The sequence below is a fragment of the Lissotriton vulgaris genome, chromosome 7 (genome assembly GCF_964263255.1).
Source record: "Lissotriton vulgaris chromosome 7, aLisVul1.2, whole genome shotgun sequence".
NCBI classification, from domain to species: domain Eukaryota; kingdom Metazoa; phylum Chordata; class Amphibia; order Caudata; family Salamandridae; genus Lissotriton; species Lissotriton vulgaris.
The window spans coordinates 157,638,630-157,657,686 of record NC_141695.1 but is presented as its reverse complement, the minus strand read 5'-3'; the positions used below and the strand labels follow the sequence as shown (position 1 = coordinate 157,657,686).

The 19,057-nt window shown below is 48.4% G+C and overlaps 1 protein-coding gene across 1 annotated transcript in view; it reads left to right on the top strand.

Annotated features, from left to right (window-relative positions):
- LOC147701050 (urokinase plasminogen activator surface receptor-like) overlaps positions 1-17,448 on the top strand; it is a 248,043-nt gene extending 230,595 nt beyond the window's left edge. Inside the window, exon 7 of the mRNA XM_086929846.1 lies at positions 15,165-17,448. Coding sequence (XP_086785972.1) covers positions 15,165-15,463 — 299 coding nt within the window. The 3' untranslated portion in view covers positions 15,464-17,448. The remainder of the gene's footprint in view (positions 1-15,164) is intronic.
- The last annotated feature ends 1,609 nt before the right edge of the window (positions 17,449-19,057 follow it).

The window sequence follows — 19,057 nt, the reverse complement described above, 5'->3', positions numbered from 1 at the left end:
CAATTGACAAGGGAAAATTCACAGATAAACAGGGTGGGTACTAAGGGCCAGGACAGGTGAGGGCAAAGGTCAGTAGCAGGAAATTGGAGAAGCGTAGAGCGGAGAGAAAAGTTTTATATAGCGCTGGCAGACCAGGAGGTATCAGAGCGCTATACATAAGGAGATACAGTTGCTTCAAGAACAAAGTTACATAATTACAACAGTTTCAGGAACAAAAATGAAGGAGAAATAGGAGTTATTTAAAGAAATTAGGGGAAGTGAGGAGTGAGGGAGGAAAGAGGAGAGGGAGGGGTTGGGAAACGCAAGGGCGAATAGAGAAGAAACAGAGTCAAAAGAATGGTATGAGCAGGCTCAACAGGGAGCAGTCAACGGAGCTGGCAAAAACCCGGAGGAGTCGGTGTGCAAGCAAGGGTAATGGTAAGAGACAAAAATTAACGGAGAGAGTAAAGGAAAGAAGTAGTGCAGTACAATACGAACCATAGTATTAGAACATTAAGACATGGAAATAATCGCTGGGGATATAACATGAGAGAATGGGAGGAACAGAGGTATCAATAACAATTTTAAAACAATGTGAGTATCCATGTGGAGGAGAGAAGGACACCACTAATAGTTTTTGTGGGGGTCAGTGGGACTGGCAGTAGGGACCAAGTTGCAAGATGGCGGAGCTCGATCGGAGTGACCATTGAAGGTGGACCAAAAATGGTGGGGGGCAATGTTGCTCAAAAGTCCAGAGGAATAGCTCTTCATACCTCCAGATAAAATCTCCATTTTGATCCACGCATTAGAGGGAGGCAAACTAAGAGGGATAGCAGTGGGAAACGCATCAGTGGCGAACTCCGGAGGCAGTAGTGAGGGCTTGGGGGGGGTAATGCAGCGCCGGGGAGGAAGTCAGGCGGCAGCGATGAGTGTGGAGCAGATACCAAGGGAAGGGAGAGAAGGACGGTTGAGCAGAGTGGAGCCATGTCCCAAGCCCTGGGGCACCAGCATCCGACGACTGCATGAAAAGAAACAGGACCTCTCAGTAAAAACCGGAGCTGGAAAGGCCTCAATCTGCATCCGTGGTGTGAGAAGTTAGCCTGGCATATGATGTCCACTATTCTAGTTGTCACCTTGCACCAGTCTAAACGACCCTTATTGATGGTGGTTGTAAAGTCAACCTTATAGACAAGCTATCCTAGTGGTAGCATGGACCAGCAGTCATAGTCTAAGACTTCAGAGAGCATGTAAAGCAAGCTGTTTTACCAATTATAATCCCTTGAATACCAAATGAAAGGACACCACACAAGGTATATATCAAATATATATGTATATATTTCTAACACAACCCCTCTGCACTCTTTATGAGATCAGAGATCGAAGTACATCACAAGTTACTCAATTAGCATACGATAAGTTGCACAAATACAGTTTTGCCCTAGGGGCCTCACAAACCATATACTAAGTAAGTGGTATAAGAACCACTTCAGGGATAGTGAATAGGCCTAGGGCCTAGGGAATTGCTGGGGCTACACTACACAACCAAAGGTTAGGGAGTAGGAGACCCACGGGAGACGCATGCAGTGTCTAAACACAGTCGCGAGTTACCATTGACTTATAATGAAGAACGAAAAAGTTACAAAGTTACTGTTTTAGGGGACTTCCGGATGGACTACTACAAAACCCCTTTAAACAAGGACACTTGGAGAGTCAATACCCACGGGAGCACCAGAGTACTCGAGTTACCACGCCCAGGGAGGCTGGGTGCACAGGTGTCTTTTCGTGTCGGGTTTCGCCAATGCTTTCAATGGAGATCTGCAAAAGAGGTGCTGCAGGCGGCCAAAGGAAGAGTGTCCGGGTGGATCCAAGGGTGGATCGAAGAACTGAAGAACCTGAAAGCAGAGGGGACAGAGTCTGGGTCACTAGCCAGTGACCAGGAAGGAACCAGGAAGGAACCAGGCAATGTCGAGTTGATTTCAGGTGAAGAGGTGAAGCTTGTCTCTGCAGCCACGAGGACCAGGAGGTGTCGACGACAACCCGGATCTGGATTCAAGCTGTCCCACAAAGGATCTAGTTGACTGCGGTGTCGGTATCTGGATTGGACCCAACAAGCCTTGGCAAACGCAATCCACACAGGAAGGAAAGATTGGCTTCAGGTCAGACCAGCAAGTTCTGGGGAGCTTCTCCTTTGTAGGGAAGCTGGAGCAAGCTTGGTGCAACCAGGAAAGCAGTTTAAAGGTTTGTCTTCAGAGGGCTCACTAGCCCACGGGCTAGCAACCGGGAAGACACGGTGAGCTGAAATGCAAGAGCGGGCGCCACGCGGGACTCGTGGGGTGTGGAGGGCTGAGCTTCAGTGCACACAGCGCTCAGGTCTGGGGCTTCTCGTACCCCAATGCACAACTGCAAGGGTGCCTTGCTAGTTGCGTGGTTAGCAAAATGCAGGATGTCCAGGGTGTCCAGTCCCACGCCTCTCATGTCCGCCAAAGGTCTCAGCTTTGCTGTGGATGTGGGTCGGAGTCAGAGAAGTCTGAGAGTCCAGTTTCTGAGTCGCTGAGTCTTGGGGATCCATCAGGAGCATCGACAAAGCAGACCAGCAAGTTACTGGTGCTGCCTGTTTGCACAGGGTGGTCACTCCTTAACCACAAGGGAGATGTCTTCAGTCTTCTAGTCGGAATAGAATGTTAAAGGTCCAAGAGTTTCGTTTCAGAGTGTCGTTCCAGGATAATCTAAAGTCCTGGGACACAGCACCTATCTTTATACTAAGAAAATGGGCTGGATTACCTGCTAGGTCCCTCCTATGGGTGTACCTGAGAAGGGGGTGGTTACACCCCTTTCCCTTTGTCCAGTTTTGCGCCAGAGCGGGGCTGGAGTGCCCCAGCAACTGGTTTGAACCGGTATATGCATGGAGCACCTTGTGTGCCCCAGGCAGTGTCTGGAAAATCATCTTTCTATTCAACCCACCCTGCCCCAATACAATACAGGCTGTCTGGGGAGGTGCTAGCACCTCCCGAAACCTATTGTCCAGGCCTCCCTTGCTGGAAATTCCCCCAGCTGCAGGAGGTCAGATTCGTGTCTGTGGCAGCAGCATCCATTTTGTGATGCTGAGGCTCTGTTTAACTTTAACCGGGTAAAGCAGTAACATACATGTCTTTTCCCTCTAGAAGGGCGGAATGCTACCCCCGCCGCCAGAATTGGCAGGGGGGGTAGTATTCCAAAGTGTTTGACACCTTACACAACATGTTTTGATAAAGTCAAACCAAAGGTAGCATTAACCGCAAGGATTATAATAATAATAATAATAAAGCCATTTTTAAAGCCCCTGGCTGCACTAAAAATAGTGTGTCCCCGCGCTAGAATGCTACTAAGTCTCAAGAACAGAAAAAAAAAACGAGGGAGAGCGAAGCGGCAGATGAAAAGATAGGAGGGGGATTTAGGTGCCTGGATATAGATGAGTCTTGAGTTTTGCTCGGAATCTCATTTCTGAGGGTTCCATACGAAGATCCAAGGGTAGTTCATTCCAGTACTTGGGGGCCAAAAGTCTGAAAGAGCGGCCACCCATCTTGACTCTGCGGGTGCGAGGGAGTTTGAACAGCATAGCTCCGGCCGATCTCAGATTTTTGGAGGGGCGGTGAATTGTGAGAAGTTTTTGCAAATAACCTGGGCCTTTGCCCTGGGCGATGCGGTGCGTAAAGCATAAAGCTTTGAATCTAATGCGATCTTTGACCGGAAGCCAGTGCAGCTTTGCTAGGGCGTTTTTCCCAGAAGCTCTGCGAGGCAAGTTCAGTACCAGGCGGGCAGCAGCGTTTTGCACGCACTGCAGTTGGTGTAAGCATTTTTTACTTAGACCTAGGAGCAGGACATTGCCGTAGTCAAGGTGGGGTGTGACTAGGGCATGGACTAGAGTTTGTCTGGCATTAATGGGGAGGAGGTCGAGGACTTTGCGGAGGGTTTTTAATGTGCTGAAGCACCTTCCCGTGACTTTATTGACCTGAGATCTGAAAGAGAGATCAGAGTCAAGCATTACTCCGAGATTTGTGACAGAGTCCACGGGGGAGGGAAGATTGCCCAGTTCTGCCGGCCACCACAAGTGCGACCACACGGATGGAGATTTGCCGACAATTAATAGTTCAGTTTTTTCGCCGTTAAGGCGTAGACAATTGTTGTCCATCCATAATGCTACTGAAGACAGGCATTTAGAGAAATTAGCGGCATCTTCCGTATGGTCGAGTGACAACTTGATCATCAGTGGGGTGTCGTCGGCATAGGTCACTATATCCACCCCGGAAGCTTCAACTATGTGAGCCAGGGGTTCCATATAAAGGTTGAACAGGGTTGGGCTTAAGCTGGATCCCTGTGGGACCCCATGTCTCAGCTTCCGGAGGGAGGATGTAAAAGGGGGGCAGTACATCTGGAAGCTTCTGTTAGCCAGGAAGGATTTTAACCAGGCAAGGGCAGGTCCCTCTACTCCCATGTCAGAGAGGCGAGACAGCAGCGTTGTGTGCAGCACGGTGTCAAATGCTGCACTGAGGTCTAATAAAATCAACGCTGCTGTCTGTCCTTCGTCCGCCATTTGTCTGAGACACTCAGTGGAATAAAGGACGGCAGACTCAGTCGAGTAGCCGGCTCTAAACCCTGACTGAGTGGGGTGAAGGAGGGAATTCTCTTCCAAGTATTTCATAAGCTGCGCGTTAACCATTTTTTCCGCTATTTTGGCAACAAAAGGAAGAAGGGAGATGGGCCGAAGGTTTTGGAGTTGGGAGATGTGGACATTAGGTTTTTTTTTCAGAGGGATGACCTGGGCTGTTTTCCATGTGTCAAGAACGTGGCATTCTTGGAGAGAGAGAGTGATGATATGAGAGATTTGATCAATCATACTCTCCAAGACTCCCTTGCAACGATTAGGGGTGCACACGTCGCGGGGTGATCCAGACTGTATGCTTTGAGCAATGTTCAGCAGTTCCTTTCTCTCAGGTACTTTAAAGCATGTTAAGCAGGATTTAGCAATAGAACTATTTTTAACTGTCCTCTGTGTGCTAGAGGAGTCAGTTCCGTCAGAAAAAGTGGCGTATATTTTGTCGACCTTGCCGACAAAGTGGTCAGCTATGGAGTCGCATAGCTCGCTGTAGTAGGTGTCCTGTGCTTCGAGTCTGTTCAGGAGCATTAACTCTTTGTAAATAGCAAAGAGTTCTATTCTACCTTTGAAGTAGGCACCTTTTGTCGCTCTTACTAATTTGTGATATTTTTTAAGTTCTGATGCGTAGTTTAACTTGCTTTCTAGATTGTAATTTTTCCTCCAAAGTCTTTCAAGATTTTTGCATTTTGCTTTGGCATGTTTAAGTTCTTGCGGGAACCAGGGGGCAGTTTTGGTCAATCTAGCGGTAGGTTTGAGTGTCCAGGGAGCTACCTTATCTAAGGCATTGGACATCCAACTTTCGTAATTATTCACGCCTCTTGCAGGGCATTGCTAGGAGGCGGTGGTTTTTCAAGTAGGGCAAGTTTAAATGTCTCCTGCTTGAACTTTTTCCAATCTCTACGCTTCTGGGGTAAGGGATTATTGGTTCTGTTGTCAGGAGAAATGCCTTCTATTTCAAACGGGATGATGAAATGATCAGACCAGGTTGTTGTAATCGGGGGGGAGACATTGACACCCTCCCAGTTAGAAAAAATGGGGTCTAAAAGGCGCCCTTGTTGGTGCGAGGGGGATCTGGATCGGAGGTTGAGTTCTAGAGATTTGAGTGCTTCTATCACAGTCTGGGCCTCTTTACAAGCTGTGTTATCAAAGTGAAGGTTTAGGTCACCTAAGATAAGAAATGTTTTGTACCGAAGCGCCGGCTGGGTTATCAATTCGGTAAGATGTTCGCCGAACTGTGCAGCCCCTCCAGGCGGCCGGTATATCAGTAGTCCATTGATGATATTAGTAGAACCTGATCTTATGGTGAAAAAGCCACTTTCGCAATTAGGTAACGTGGCCTTCAATAAAGTGCACTCTAACTCAGTCTTATAGATGAGAGCTAATCCTCCACCTCACTGTTTAGGTCTGTCTAGTCTGAGTAGGCAGTATCCATGAGGAGTGGCTTCGAGAGCTTCAGACGACGAAGCATCGTCTAGCCACGTCTCGGTAAGGAATAGTACATCAGGAGTGCTATCCGTTAGTAGATCATAGATCTCTGTTTTATGCTTTTTCATGGATCTGCAATTAAGCAGCAGCATTTTTAATTTAGTAGTCTGCCTATTGTATTTCTTCAGGAGAGGAGTCGTGTACTTACAGGTCTCACAAAAGACAGGTAAGGAGTCAGCTGACAAAGCGTGGTAGCAATTGTTGTTAAGTTTTGGGCGTAGGGATAATAGTTTTTGTCTGGAGTAGTATGTCCTGTGTCTGGGAGTTCTGGATTCCGTCGTGTCCAAGAGTACAGGTAAGCGTAAGGGTCCTGCCCCGAGCCCCGTTCGGTCGCGGACGGGCGCAGACGGGCTTGCCTTCGGCGCGCAAACGGCGCGCCCTCTGCGCTCGTCCGCTGCGCGTCCGGAAGATGCACATGATTAATAGGGCGGGAGGGCGACGATGGGAGGGGCGTAGCCTCAAAAGAGGCGTGGCCTCGAGGACCGCCGGTAATGGCGGCAAGAAGTGTGTTTGTTGTGATTCCGCGGCAGCGCTAAAATCCACTGCGCGGGCTGTTCAGGAGCGAGCTTGTGCCCTGAATGATGCCAAGAGAAGAGTATGGTGAGTTAAAAACACACGAAAATGAGTGACTCACAAATTTTAAAATGTGCAGGTCGCGCTCCCGGCTTCCGCCTCAGGAGATTTAGTGATTCTGACGAGGCGCTTGCAGTCAGCGTCTTTATAGGTCTGGGCGGGGGGCGTGCCTCGAAAGGGGCGTGGCCTCGAGGATCGCCGGTAATGGCGGCAAGAAGTGTGTTTGTTGTGATTCCGCGGCTGCGCTAAAATCCGCTGCGCGGGCTGTTCAGGAGCGAGCTTGTGCCCTGAATGATGCCAAGAGAAGAGTAAGGTGAGTTAAAAACACACGAAAATTAGTGAATCTCAAATTTTAAAATGTGCAGGTCGCGCTCCCGGCTTCCGCCTCAGGAGATTTAGTGATTCTGACGAGGCGCTTGCAGTCAGCGTCTTTATAGGTCTGGGCGGGGGGCGTGGCTTCGAAAGGGGCGTGGCCTCGAGTATCGCCGGTAATGGCGGCAAGAAGTGTGTTTGTTGTGATTCCGCGGCAGCGCTAAAATCCGCTGAGCGGGCTGTTCAGGAGCGAGCTTGTGCCCTGAATGATGCCAAGAGAAGAGTAAGATGAGTTAAAAACACACGAAAATTAGTGACTCTCAAATTTTAAAATATGCAGGTCGCGCTCCCGGCTTCCGCCTCAGGAGATTTAGTGATTCTGATGAGGCGCTTGCAGTCAGCGTATTTATAGGTCTGGGCGGGGGGCGTGGCCTCGAGGATCGCCGGTAATGGCGGCAAGAAGTGTTTTTGTTGTGATTCTGCGGCAGCGCTAAAATCCGCTGCGCGGGCTGTTCAGGAGCGAGCTTTTGCCCTGAATGATGCCAAGAGAAGAGTAAGGTGAGTTAAAAACACACGAAAATTAGTGACTCTCAAATTTTAAAATGTGCAGGTCGCGCTCCCGGCTTCCGCCTCAGGAGATTTAGTGATTCTGACGAGGCCCTTGCAGTCAGCGTCTTTATAGGTCTGGGCGGGGGGCGTGGCCTCGAAAGGGGCGTGGCCTCGAGGATCGCCGGTAATGGCGGCAAGAAGTGTGTTTGTTGTGATTCCGCGGCAGCGCTAAAATCCGCTGCGCGGGCTGTTCAGGAGCGAGCTTGTGCCCTGAATGATGCCAAGAGAAGAGTAAGGTGAGTTAATAACACACGAAAATTAGTGACTCTCAAATTTTAAAATGTGCAGGTCGCGCTCCCGGCTTCCGCCTCAGGAGATTTAGTGATTATAAATTGTATTATATTGCACTTAAGAGTATATGGTATGGCTATATCATCGAACAGCTATAAGGAGATGTTCCGAAAGCTGCAGAGGGGCTCAGCTCATGCTAGGGCACCCTCTCACATAAAACCAAGCACTCTGCCTCCAGGATCGTTAAGGCCTGCCATAGGAGTGACTTATAGGTTACTATGTGTTTATATATAAGGTAGATATAGATATACTATATCTAAGTAAGGGGTGATTACACCACTTTACCCAAGCTGAGTGATCAGCCTGTGGTGTCAGTTTAGATGGCCAGCCAGGGGTGGCATAATACTTGATGCAGCCCCTGGTAGGCCTTGGATGCACCTATGCCCTGGGTACCTATGGTACACTATACAGGGGCTCACAGAGGTGACCCAATACCCAATCAGGTATTTACCTAAAGTACATGGTATCAATTTAGAGAGCGAACAGCTGGGCTGTGGGTCTGATTAGGAGGCCCACAGCCACACTAAAGTAAAAAAAACAGAGAATCACAGCAAAAAGTGGGGGTGACCATAGGAAGCAGACCCTACTCTCCTATACGCTGTGCGCAGACAGGCGCCATCTTGGGGTCAGGCAGACTCCAGGCAGAATGTCCCGAGGGAGAGCAGCCACCAGGTGAAGCTGATTATAAAGCCCCTGGGTCAGGAAGGGGCAGCGGGAGTATCTGCAGGGCGAAAACGCTCGTACGGTGAGCCTACCTCCCGGAGCCGCTCTCAGCCGACATCGTCCTTGGCAAAGTACTGGCGGCCCTTTTGAAGATCACTGCATCTCGCCACCACAGGGAAAAAACAGCCCCAGCCAAGGGTAAAAGAGGCAAGCAAAGTCTCTCCACCGGTGCCCCCAACACTCCGCTTCAAGTAGGGAACATGGGTGACCAGATACAGGTAGCGCATTCAATGATTGCATGTGAACGAGCCCTTAGACAGCTGCCTCCGGAGACTGAAGCGCTGGACCATGGCAACTCCCTGCTCCACACACACTCTTCCCCAGGTCCCCAGCTCACCTCAGTGGTGCTCTCAGCACCCGAGAAGCACATTACGCAGGGTGCCGATCCAGACTGGACCCTCCATGGACCCGGGGCCGGAGGCGGGGGTCGTCCCCTGTGACTCAGCCATCCCAGGGAGCATTGAGTTTGTAGAGGGTCGAGGGTCAGAAGGGGTTTCTTTGTTCAGGTGGTAGTGGTAGTGAGCTGAGTAGGCCTTGGGAGGTACTTAAGAGGGACTTAAGGTGGGTGCACTTGAGACTTGGTAAGTTGGGTCCACCTGGGCCTCAGCTCTGCTGTCAGACTGTGTTGTGACAATGTGGGCTTCTGTGATATAAGTCTGGAGTTCAGTTTGGTAGGGTCGGTGTGCCAGCACCGGGCCCATCTCCTGAGTGCCTTCCATGTGTCTGGACACTTGCAGCTCGTTGTTTGACCACTGAGCAGGGGGAATAAAGGATGAAAAGGCTGGAGTCCCCATCCCCTTTGTAGCTGCTTCTGGTACTACATGAGTCACGGAGTGCTTAGCAGGCTCGTCCATCTGAACTCCTGTCAGTTTTGGTTGTGGTGGCTGTGCAGGCTGGAGTGAAGTATGTATAGTCTGTATTGGTTGAAGTACCAAACCGCCCTGACTCTTGTCAGTCCCCCCTCATCTGATGATCTGGCTGCTTTCTTTACTGAGAAATCAAGACTCCTCAATATTGAACTGGATACCAAGCGGGCTCTACTGCTATCCAAAGGGTCTACTCACCACCCAGCCCTAACGGACAAGATCAAACCGATGAGCCTGGGCATCAAGAACAACGCCTCCTGGGTCACATTTACCCCCCTCGGTTAAAGAGACATTAAAAAGGTTCTTCAGAGTATCAACCCTTCTCATCACTTCAGCGACCCATTGCCACCTTCCATCTTTAAAGAAATCAAGGATGTTGTCTCTCCCATCTGGACAAAGATTGTCACCGCGTCTTTGTCACAAGGCACAATCCTGGCGTGCCTAAAAGCAGCTCAGATAACACTCATATTAAAAAATACTACCGCAGACAGCGCTGACCTTAACAACTTCCAACCTCACCAAACTCCTAGAAAAATGCTTCCAATTGCAACTCTGTGCTGACGTCAAAAATTTCGATCTCCTGGACCAACATCAATCTGGCTTTCGTAGTGGGCATAGCTCTGAATCGGCTCTCACTCATGTTATGGATGACATTCTAAAAATGCAAAATAAAAATTAATCGTGCCTCCTTATCCTCCTTGACCTTTCCTCTGCATTTGACCCTGTTAATCACAACAACCTCCTATCCATTCCAGAGCACCGTATGGGCTTGTCTGGTTTGGTGTTGCAATGGTTCTCGTCCTTCCTCCAGCACAGATCCCAAAGAGTAAAGGCGAATCACTCTCTCTCTCAGCCATCTCCAGTATCCATGGGTGTCCCTCAAGGGTCCTCCTTATCTCCCATACTATTCAACTTGTTCTTGGAACCATTAGCTAATGCACTAAATTCCATGGACATTCTCTTCCACATGTATGCAGATGACACCCAACTCTACCTGAAAATCTTCTCCCTGGAAAACATCGCCTCACTCAACACTACACTACTGACTACTCAAAACTGGTTAACTGTGAACCACCTCCTACGCAACACCTCCAAAACAGAATTCCTTCTCATCTTGCCTAAAATCACACTCCTAGGCCAGATCTCTAGATGAATCACCTCACCGCCTTCAACTGCTACCCCCTCATTATCGATTCAGCTAAATCCCTCGGAATCACACTGGACAAACGCTTGAACATGAAGACTCATGTTAGCAATGTGTGCAAGAGAGCTAACCAACTGTTGAAGATACTCAGGAATCTCAAACCTTTCCTCCCACAAGCTGATTTCAAACATGTGGTCCAAGCGTTTGTTTTGCCAAGAGTACACAATGGCAGTGCTACGCTCTGTGGTCTCCCCAAATATACATTGGCCCCATTAAGGGCCTCATGGAATGTGTAGGCCAGACTGGTTACGGGTACCAAAAGAAATGCGCACATCTCCCCAATCTTGAAATCCCTAAATTGTCTGCCCTACAAAGCAAGAATACGGCTAAAGATTGCTTGTCTATCGCACAAAGCCCTCCATTTTCAAACCCCCAGTTATCTAGCGCAAAAGCTAGAACTATCTGGAGGGGTTAGACCTTCTAGGAGTGGCAACTCTCTCCTCCTGAAACCTTAGATCTTTCGCAAAAAGAGCATATGCCACCGAGCTTTCTCTGGCTCACCTCCGAAGATCTGGAACTCTCTCCCACCAGAAATACGTAGAATCTCCTCCAAGGTAACCTTCAAATTGGAAGTAAAAAGTATTCTTTATGAACAAGTTCTTACCTTAATAGGTTGTCGGATCGTCTGCTCTACATTGGACTTACACCTTTAAGCCCTGCGCTGGCTGCTATTCCATCTCGTTATGCACCAGTTATTTTCTTATTATTTTGCTAACCCCGTGAACTGTGAGTTCTATTTTGATATGTTTTTCTGTCTGTATTCCTATTTGACACTTGTTCTGCAACTGTTACCTTCCTTTCCCCACAATTGTATAGCACTCTGATATCCCTAGGGATCATGTGCGCACCTATATAAAACTTTATAAATAAAATAAATGAATAAATAAGGTGGTATTAGATGCAGAGAGGGTGGTTGTCTGGTAGAGGGTCCCCTGAGAGAGCAGCAGATAAAGGAGGTGAGTGCAAACAGCAAACTGGGGACGCGGCCCTCTACCTTTCTGTAATTGCAGATTTCTCTAATTACCTTCGCCCTGGCCGCTCAGGTAATGGGACGCGCAGCATCCTGGAGCACCTTATCCTCTGCTCCGCTCGTGGTCTGTTGTGACCACTAAGGGGTCGCCCTCATGAGCAGGGCCCTCAGAGCTGGAGCACCGGCCCTTGGTGTGGTGGGCCCAGGGCCCAGATGCTGCATAAATAAGGCACACAGAGGCATGCTTAGTGTACTGGTAACGTGCCCAGGGCATGTGCGTTCAACCCATTTTATTAGCTGGGTCACCTGACTGGTGACGGCGCCTGTGATGGATGGGTGTTAGTGTGTGTAATACACAGCGAAACACTAGATCGTGTCCAGCAGGACACTAAACGGCCCACCTGCTCGGGCCCTTGCCGCTCTTGTCGCAGCCTCTGGACGTGCACGCTCCTCTGCCCTGCTCCTGCACGGGATGGGGCCACGCTGGAGGGGCAACACTGCACTTGCCGGCCTTCAGAGCTTTCCTTGACTTTCTGGAGCTTTGCGGCGTCCTCAAGGCCTCAGGGCGTCACAGCGTCCTGCACCAGCTCTCCTGCTCTCTGGCACACCCTGCCAGTTCTATCGTCATCTGCCCTGAAGAGCAGAAAGGGAGTGGCGTAAGCACTATGATGCCAGGTCGAAGGAAACTTATAGGGCTATGGTTAGAGATTATCACCACAACATCACTTCTGGAAAAAAGTCTTATCTGGCCAGTAGGATTGAAGATGATTCCAGTTCCTGTAAAGAAATTTTCAGGATAGTCAAGGATTTTATCTCCCCTCCGTGGTGCACCCCCCGATCAACGTATTCGGAGTCCTGGATCTCCGAACTTGCTGACTTTTTTGCCAGCAAAATTCAGACTACCCAGGCCCCCTTTGGAACAGCAGACATGCCTACCACTCCTAACCTGCGGTCCCCTTTCCCCTGCCCGATCTCCGCGGGTCCTGCCCTCTGGAACTTTCCCTCTCTGACCTTACAGGCCTCCCTGGATCTCCTTTCCAAGCTGAAATCTGGCTCCCCGTTAGACCCGTGTCCTGCTAAATTCCTTGCGCAGATGGCCCCTACTCTCAACCATCTTATTAACCCGATACTCAATCTCTCTCCTAGCACGGGTGAGGTCCCCCAGCCGTGGAAACAGGCCCTTATTCTGCCTCTGCTAAAGAAAACCAATTTGAACCCTGAATCCCATGCCAATTATAGACCAATCTCCCTCTTGCCAGCGCTTGCGAAAGTGGTCGAGAAACATGTCCATACTACCCTGTCCCATTTTCTTGAGACGAACGACATATTCCATAAGTCGCAGTCCGGTTTCCGCTCCAACCTGAGCACAGAAACAGCTTTGTTCGAGGTCACCGAGGCTGTTAAGGAAACCTTGGACAGTGGAGGCAAAACCATGTTGGTTATGCTTGACCTCTCCGCAGCTTTCGACACCGTCCCCCATGACCGCCTCCTTTCTAGACTCTGGGAGATTGGTCTGAGGGGGACGGTGTTCCGGTGGTTTAGGTCTTTCCTCTCGAATCGCCAGCAAATGGTCTGGGCCCCCCCTTTCTCTGCCGCAATGCCGCCTTTGGAGGTCGGAGTTCCGCTGGGCTCAATTCTGAGCCCTTCGCTCTTTAACATCTATATGACCCCTCTGGCCGCACTGGCGGAGGATTTTGGGGCCCAGATCGTGTCGTACGCGGACGATACACAACTTCTGTTCACCTGCGACAAGGGCTGCGATTTTGATGGGGCCTCCATCGGGGGTTGCCTTGGGGCAGTGTTTGACTGGTTTAGTCGTAACAGCCTCAAGTGCAACTCCGATAAGTCTGAAGTGCTCTTCTTCGGCTGCCCCGCGGACCCCTGATGGAAGGAATGGTGGCCTACCGCCATGTTCCCTCCTGCCAGCGATTCGCGGGCTGCTAAAAATCTGGGCATCCAGATTGACAACAGCCTCTCTTTTAAAGCCCAGGTGGCTGGTCTGGCCGGCAAATGTTTTGCGATCCTTAAGATGCTAAGGAAGTTTCTACCGCTCTTATCCTTAGAGCATAGAAAGATTACGGTACAGGCCCTGATAGGCTCTCGCCTGGACTACTCCAACGTACTGTACCTAGGCCTTCCGGACTTCCTCCTTGCGCGCCTCCAGGTTGTACAAAACTCTGCGGCCTGGGCCATCTTTGGCCTCACTAGGAGAGCCAGGGCCAGTGATCTTCTCAGAACTCTTCACTGGCTGCCCATTAAGAAGCGGATCACTTTCAAGGCCCTGACCATTGCCTTCAAAGCCCTTCATGGTACTGGTGCCTGTTATCTTCGGAAACGGATCAGCTTCTATTTGCCTTCTAGATCTTTGCGATCCTCCAACCAGGCCAGAGCGGTCACCCCGGTGATCCGACGTGCGCGATGCAGGGGGCGTTCCTTTAAACATCTCGCCCACCCCGGCTATGGAACGCTCTTCCTCTGTCACTCAGATCCAACACCAATCTGCTGGCATTCAGGAAGGATCTGAAGACCCTGCTGTTCATGCAATAACTGATTCCATTCTGTTCTAAGCTCTCTCTCCCTTTTCCACCTTCCACTCTGGGTCCGTGATGATCTTCAGCGCCGGGACACTCTTCGGAGTAGCTGTGCGCTATAAAAGTACCCTATTAACATAACATTAACAATCACAACCTGCGCATGCGTGCACTCACAATCTGCGTATGAGAAAGCTTTGCGAAGGCCCATCCCTTACATCCTCATGCTCTCTCAGTGCCAGTTACTGGAGAAGATGGATCCTCGCAATGCCGTCTCATCCTCTCTCAGTGCCTGTCACTGGGGAGGCGGTCCTGTCCCTTTGGCCTGGCGCACTCATCCTCAACTTCTTTCAATGCCCACCCATGGGTGTGAAGGCCCAACCCCTTGACTCCCCATCTTTTCCTCATCTTCTCCTCCCCTCCCATCACTTCCCCTCCCTTCCCCTCTCCCCTCCTTTCTCCTCTCCTCTCCCCTCCCCTCCTTTTCCCTCTCCCCTCCCCTCCTTTTCCCTCCCCTTGTCCCTTCCCCGTCACAGAGGGTTAACAGCATCCGCTCTCCTCTAGCCCTCTTTTCTGTCACTGGAAGTTTAGCTTTGCCCCCCTCCTAATCCACATCTCAAGTAACACAGAACTGAAAACAGACCCCTATCCTCCTCCGCCATGATGGAATCAGGGTACACAATTACTGGTGAGTAATTCAGAATAAAACAGTGAAACTCCTGCAGTCAGATTTAAGATAATGGGTGTCAAAATGTAACATTTGGAGACATTGCACTGCTAGAGGGCAGAAGGTTCCATGTTGGGCTCATTAATCTGCAGAGTGCAACTACCTATTGGGCAGTGCAGTCTCCCATCTCATGGGGATGAGGTAATTGGGCTCAATAGATTTATATTATTGTCTGACACAGTAGTTTGTAGGGTAGTTAAAGAAATAAACTCGTTTCAGTGATGTTCTGCATTTCATTTGTTATTTTCTCTTCTATCCCAGGGGGGCAAAGAACCACCGATGCTTTCAAAGGATGTGCGACCCCAGCATTTTGCCAGCAGCAGGCTAAAATAAGTGCCCTTCACGGCGACCGACACCAGCTACACTGCTGCCAGGAAAGCTTATGCAACGGGCAGGTGGGCAACAGCACAGCGATGGAAGAGGCCAGCACCATGTCCACCCCGAAGGCCTCAAGCAAGTCCACTGCAAGAAGCAGAAATGGCGGCACCTTGGTTCAGTTCCCCGCTGCACTCCTGATGATCTCTGCAAGCTGGAGTCTGATGGTGAACCCCAGCTTCTGAAGGTCAACGCGCGGGGCAAGGTCGTGGCAGCTGCCCTCAGCAAAGTACCAGCTGCTATAATGCTGCAGTACTGCTCAACAAATCGTTGCTATTTGCTAAATTCTATGAAAAGCGTAAAAAAGGTCTGCAGGCATTTGAAATGTACAGTTGTGTCTTGTGGAAAACCCCCTTGTTCTGCTGGTCTCAGTGATTGACCATAGGTTTAGGGGCTGGGCCTTTGGATGGTGGCCCTTATTAGCCCATAGGTCCTTAGTAGCCCATAGGGTTGTGGTCCCGGTGTTTGCTGTCTGGATGCTCTTAAAAAAGTAGGTCCAAGAGCAGTAGCCTCAGTGCTAGGTCGTAGATTTCTGGTCTTGCTCTTCGGCTCTAGAGCAGTGATCTCAATGTAAGCCCACAGGCTGGTACCCTCAGCCTCAGGCCCTAGCATGGTGATCTCTATGTTATGCAAAAGTCTGGTTAGAGTAGTAATAGAATCCAAGGCAGTGATCTCAGTGTTGAGCTGCAGGGTGGTGTGACTGTGTTGGGATCAAGAATCATGGTCCCTAGATCTGGCTCGTGAAAGGAAAAGAAGTGAAAAGAAGGATGAAAGTGTGAAAGAATGACTGGATGGAAGGGTAAAAGGATGGATAAATGGAAGGTGAAAGGTTGGATGGAAGAGTGAAAGGATAAACTTGAAAGGGTGGATCGATGGAGGAACAGAAGAATGTACAATAGAGAAGAGCGGACGGATGGATGAAAGGAATGGAAAATGTATGGTTGGATAGGGCAAAGACTTAGGGGCATATTTATGACATTAGTGTCTGAGGCCAGTGCAGCAAGTCACCCTGCTGCACTGCCCCGCGTCACAGGGAAAGGGCAAGAATGCTTGGAATTTATACAATTTGGTGCATTCCTGTCCTTCCCCCTTGCACAGGAGCTATTTTGCCAGCCTAGCGCCAAAGCAGGCTCACTTGCACCATGGTGCCAGGGGGCCTGTGTCGTACGCAGGACCGTTTTTGTTGCAGGAAAGAGCACACTCCTGCAAAAAAACAATCCTGAGAGGCTTTCTCATCTTTCTATGTCTGCTGCAGAATGCAGCAGACATTGAAAGAGGAAAACATGAGGATACATAAACACATTTCTCCTTGTTACTCCTCCCCTGGGAGGCATATCTTTTTGGTGCATTCCTAAGTTTACCAGGTTTTTGTGAATCTGGGAATGAATCATAAACCATGGGAGTTGCATGGGAACACCCACCTCAACACCCATGGAACGCCTCCCTAGCGCATAGAAAGGCAACACAGCCATTTGTGGTGGCTTGCATTACTTCATGTTTTTGTAGCCATTCAAAGCCATGCAAAGTGGCTTTGAGTCCTTTTAAATATATGACTTAAAGGTTTCCGTCACACATGTACCCCATTGCTTAGTGTAAGCGTGAGAAAAAGCTCTCATAAAATGCCCCTTAGTGGGTTAGATGGTGAAGACATGGTGATGGATGGCTGAATAGATGGGAGCGTGAATGGATGGATAGATGCATTGATGGAGGATGAAAGGAGCTAGGTCAAGGAGGGATAGCTTTGCTCACTTCTCGTTCTCTGTGTCATTAGAGATATGTTTCAAGTGGGGGGATTTTAATTTTCTGACAACTCCCTTGTGCACTGTGAATAGGTTCCCTAAAAGTAAAACTAATATAGGGGGTTTGATGTCAAGAACTGGATGCAATTATGATGTAGCCTACAATGCAAAGGGGACAAGATAGTACATTTTACTGAAGCCAACTGTGATCAGTTACTAGCATTTAGGAAGGCCTTGGAAGCTTCTTTATCCGCAGTAGCCTGGTATGTTATCGATCTATGTTATCTATCTGGTTCACTTAATTCTGCTTACTTGGGGCTTCTCTCCTCAGGGCCAAGATGCCATTTACTTCATAACTGTTTTTTACGATATTTTACGTTACAAGAAATGCATCTGAGAGTTAATAAAGCTGGTATGTTGCTTGTCACAAAGTGGATATTATTTTCGTGAACTTTTCATTACTATATCGGTCTCACAGTTTGTGCCACATCACAGATGGCTTTGCTCTGTAACAAGAGAGGCCAAGCGGTGAACTAGTACACAAGCAAAACTCTCACATTTGAGGAACATCTAACACCAACCAGAGAGCACCTTTACACTCTCACCGCTGTCCTCACAGAGGGTCATTTCAATAAATGGGCATGAAACAAAAGTCCATTTTACCTTCATATAAGAGTGGTCTCCCTAGAGATAATTGCATGAGTGGCCATGGATACCAAGAGCGCGCATGGAAGCGCAGGTCAGTCTTTTTCTGATTGATCTTTCTAGTTGACCGAGAGGCAAGGGAGTTTACAACTAATTAGCAATTTAACTTGTTGTGTAACCCACTTGGCGACACGATGAGGACCTGGAATCAGTAGGGAATGTTTAGTAGATTTATTACAATTTAGTAAACGATCCGAATATAGGTGCATATCAAAATCACATTATAAAGATACAAAATCATAACCAGCAGACAAAAACGCTAGAATAGGTTCAGTCTCAGTAATATAAGGTATATAAAGAATACCATAACGGAAATACAGATATTAAGAAAAAGCAATAGGCACCCCTTAAAGGAACGCTGATCGTCCTTTCTAAACATGAACAAATTTAAGGGTCATCTAATCCGGGCTCTAAGCTAGAATGAACAAGGTTTAAAATAGAAGATCTCAATGGATTAAGAAATCAAGGAAAGAAGGTGTCAGCATAGTGAAAACTTCAGTTAAGGCTTCTGAAAAGGAAATCAGTTTTTAGCATGAAGCTAAACACTCACACATACAAAAGGAAGCGGAGAGGTCTGTACCACCCTAAGTCAAAAAGCCATCTTACTTAAGTCCAACAGTGTGAATACTAATTAAACCAGAAAATTCCAGGAGTTTCCATATCTTTTTAACAGGTCAGCAGAAACCCCAATTATTCCTCTTTCCTACGGTGTGCATTGGACAACATCCGTTGATTGTCACATCCCACAGATCTCAAACGACCAAGTTAACCATGAGCACCTTTCCTGACATGCTATGAAAAGGAGGCGTCCTCTATTCATTAAATCCTCCCCTTCTTGCCAAGACTTCTCTTGTCAGGTCTCACTATCTCTAATATACAATACTCCTTTCTCGGATTATGAAATTATGAAAATGCACCTGCAAAAGAAAAGACACCCAGAGCAAGTAAAAACAAATTTCCTGGTATGAAATAAAGGCCTAGTCAAGCTGACTTTAGTTAATCAATCAAAGCTTAATTACGACAATTAAGTCTTAAAGCACATACATATAATAACAAAAGAAGGTCAATATACATTAAAAAGCCTTACATTTATAAATTGTTAAAAAATACAACAAAGTATACAAAATAGAGATTAAATATAAAAATATTTAAAAAGATCCAGTCATAATAAAGAGTAATTAATTGGGGCTGTTTAATATGTGCAAAAGGATTTGGATATTACTAATTAATTGGGGCTGATTAATATGTGCAAAAGGATTTGGATATTACTCAGCTTGAAAGTCCACCAACATGGCGCATACACATGCTCCATAACCAACTAAGGAATTTTGCCAT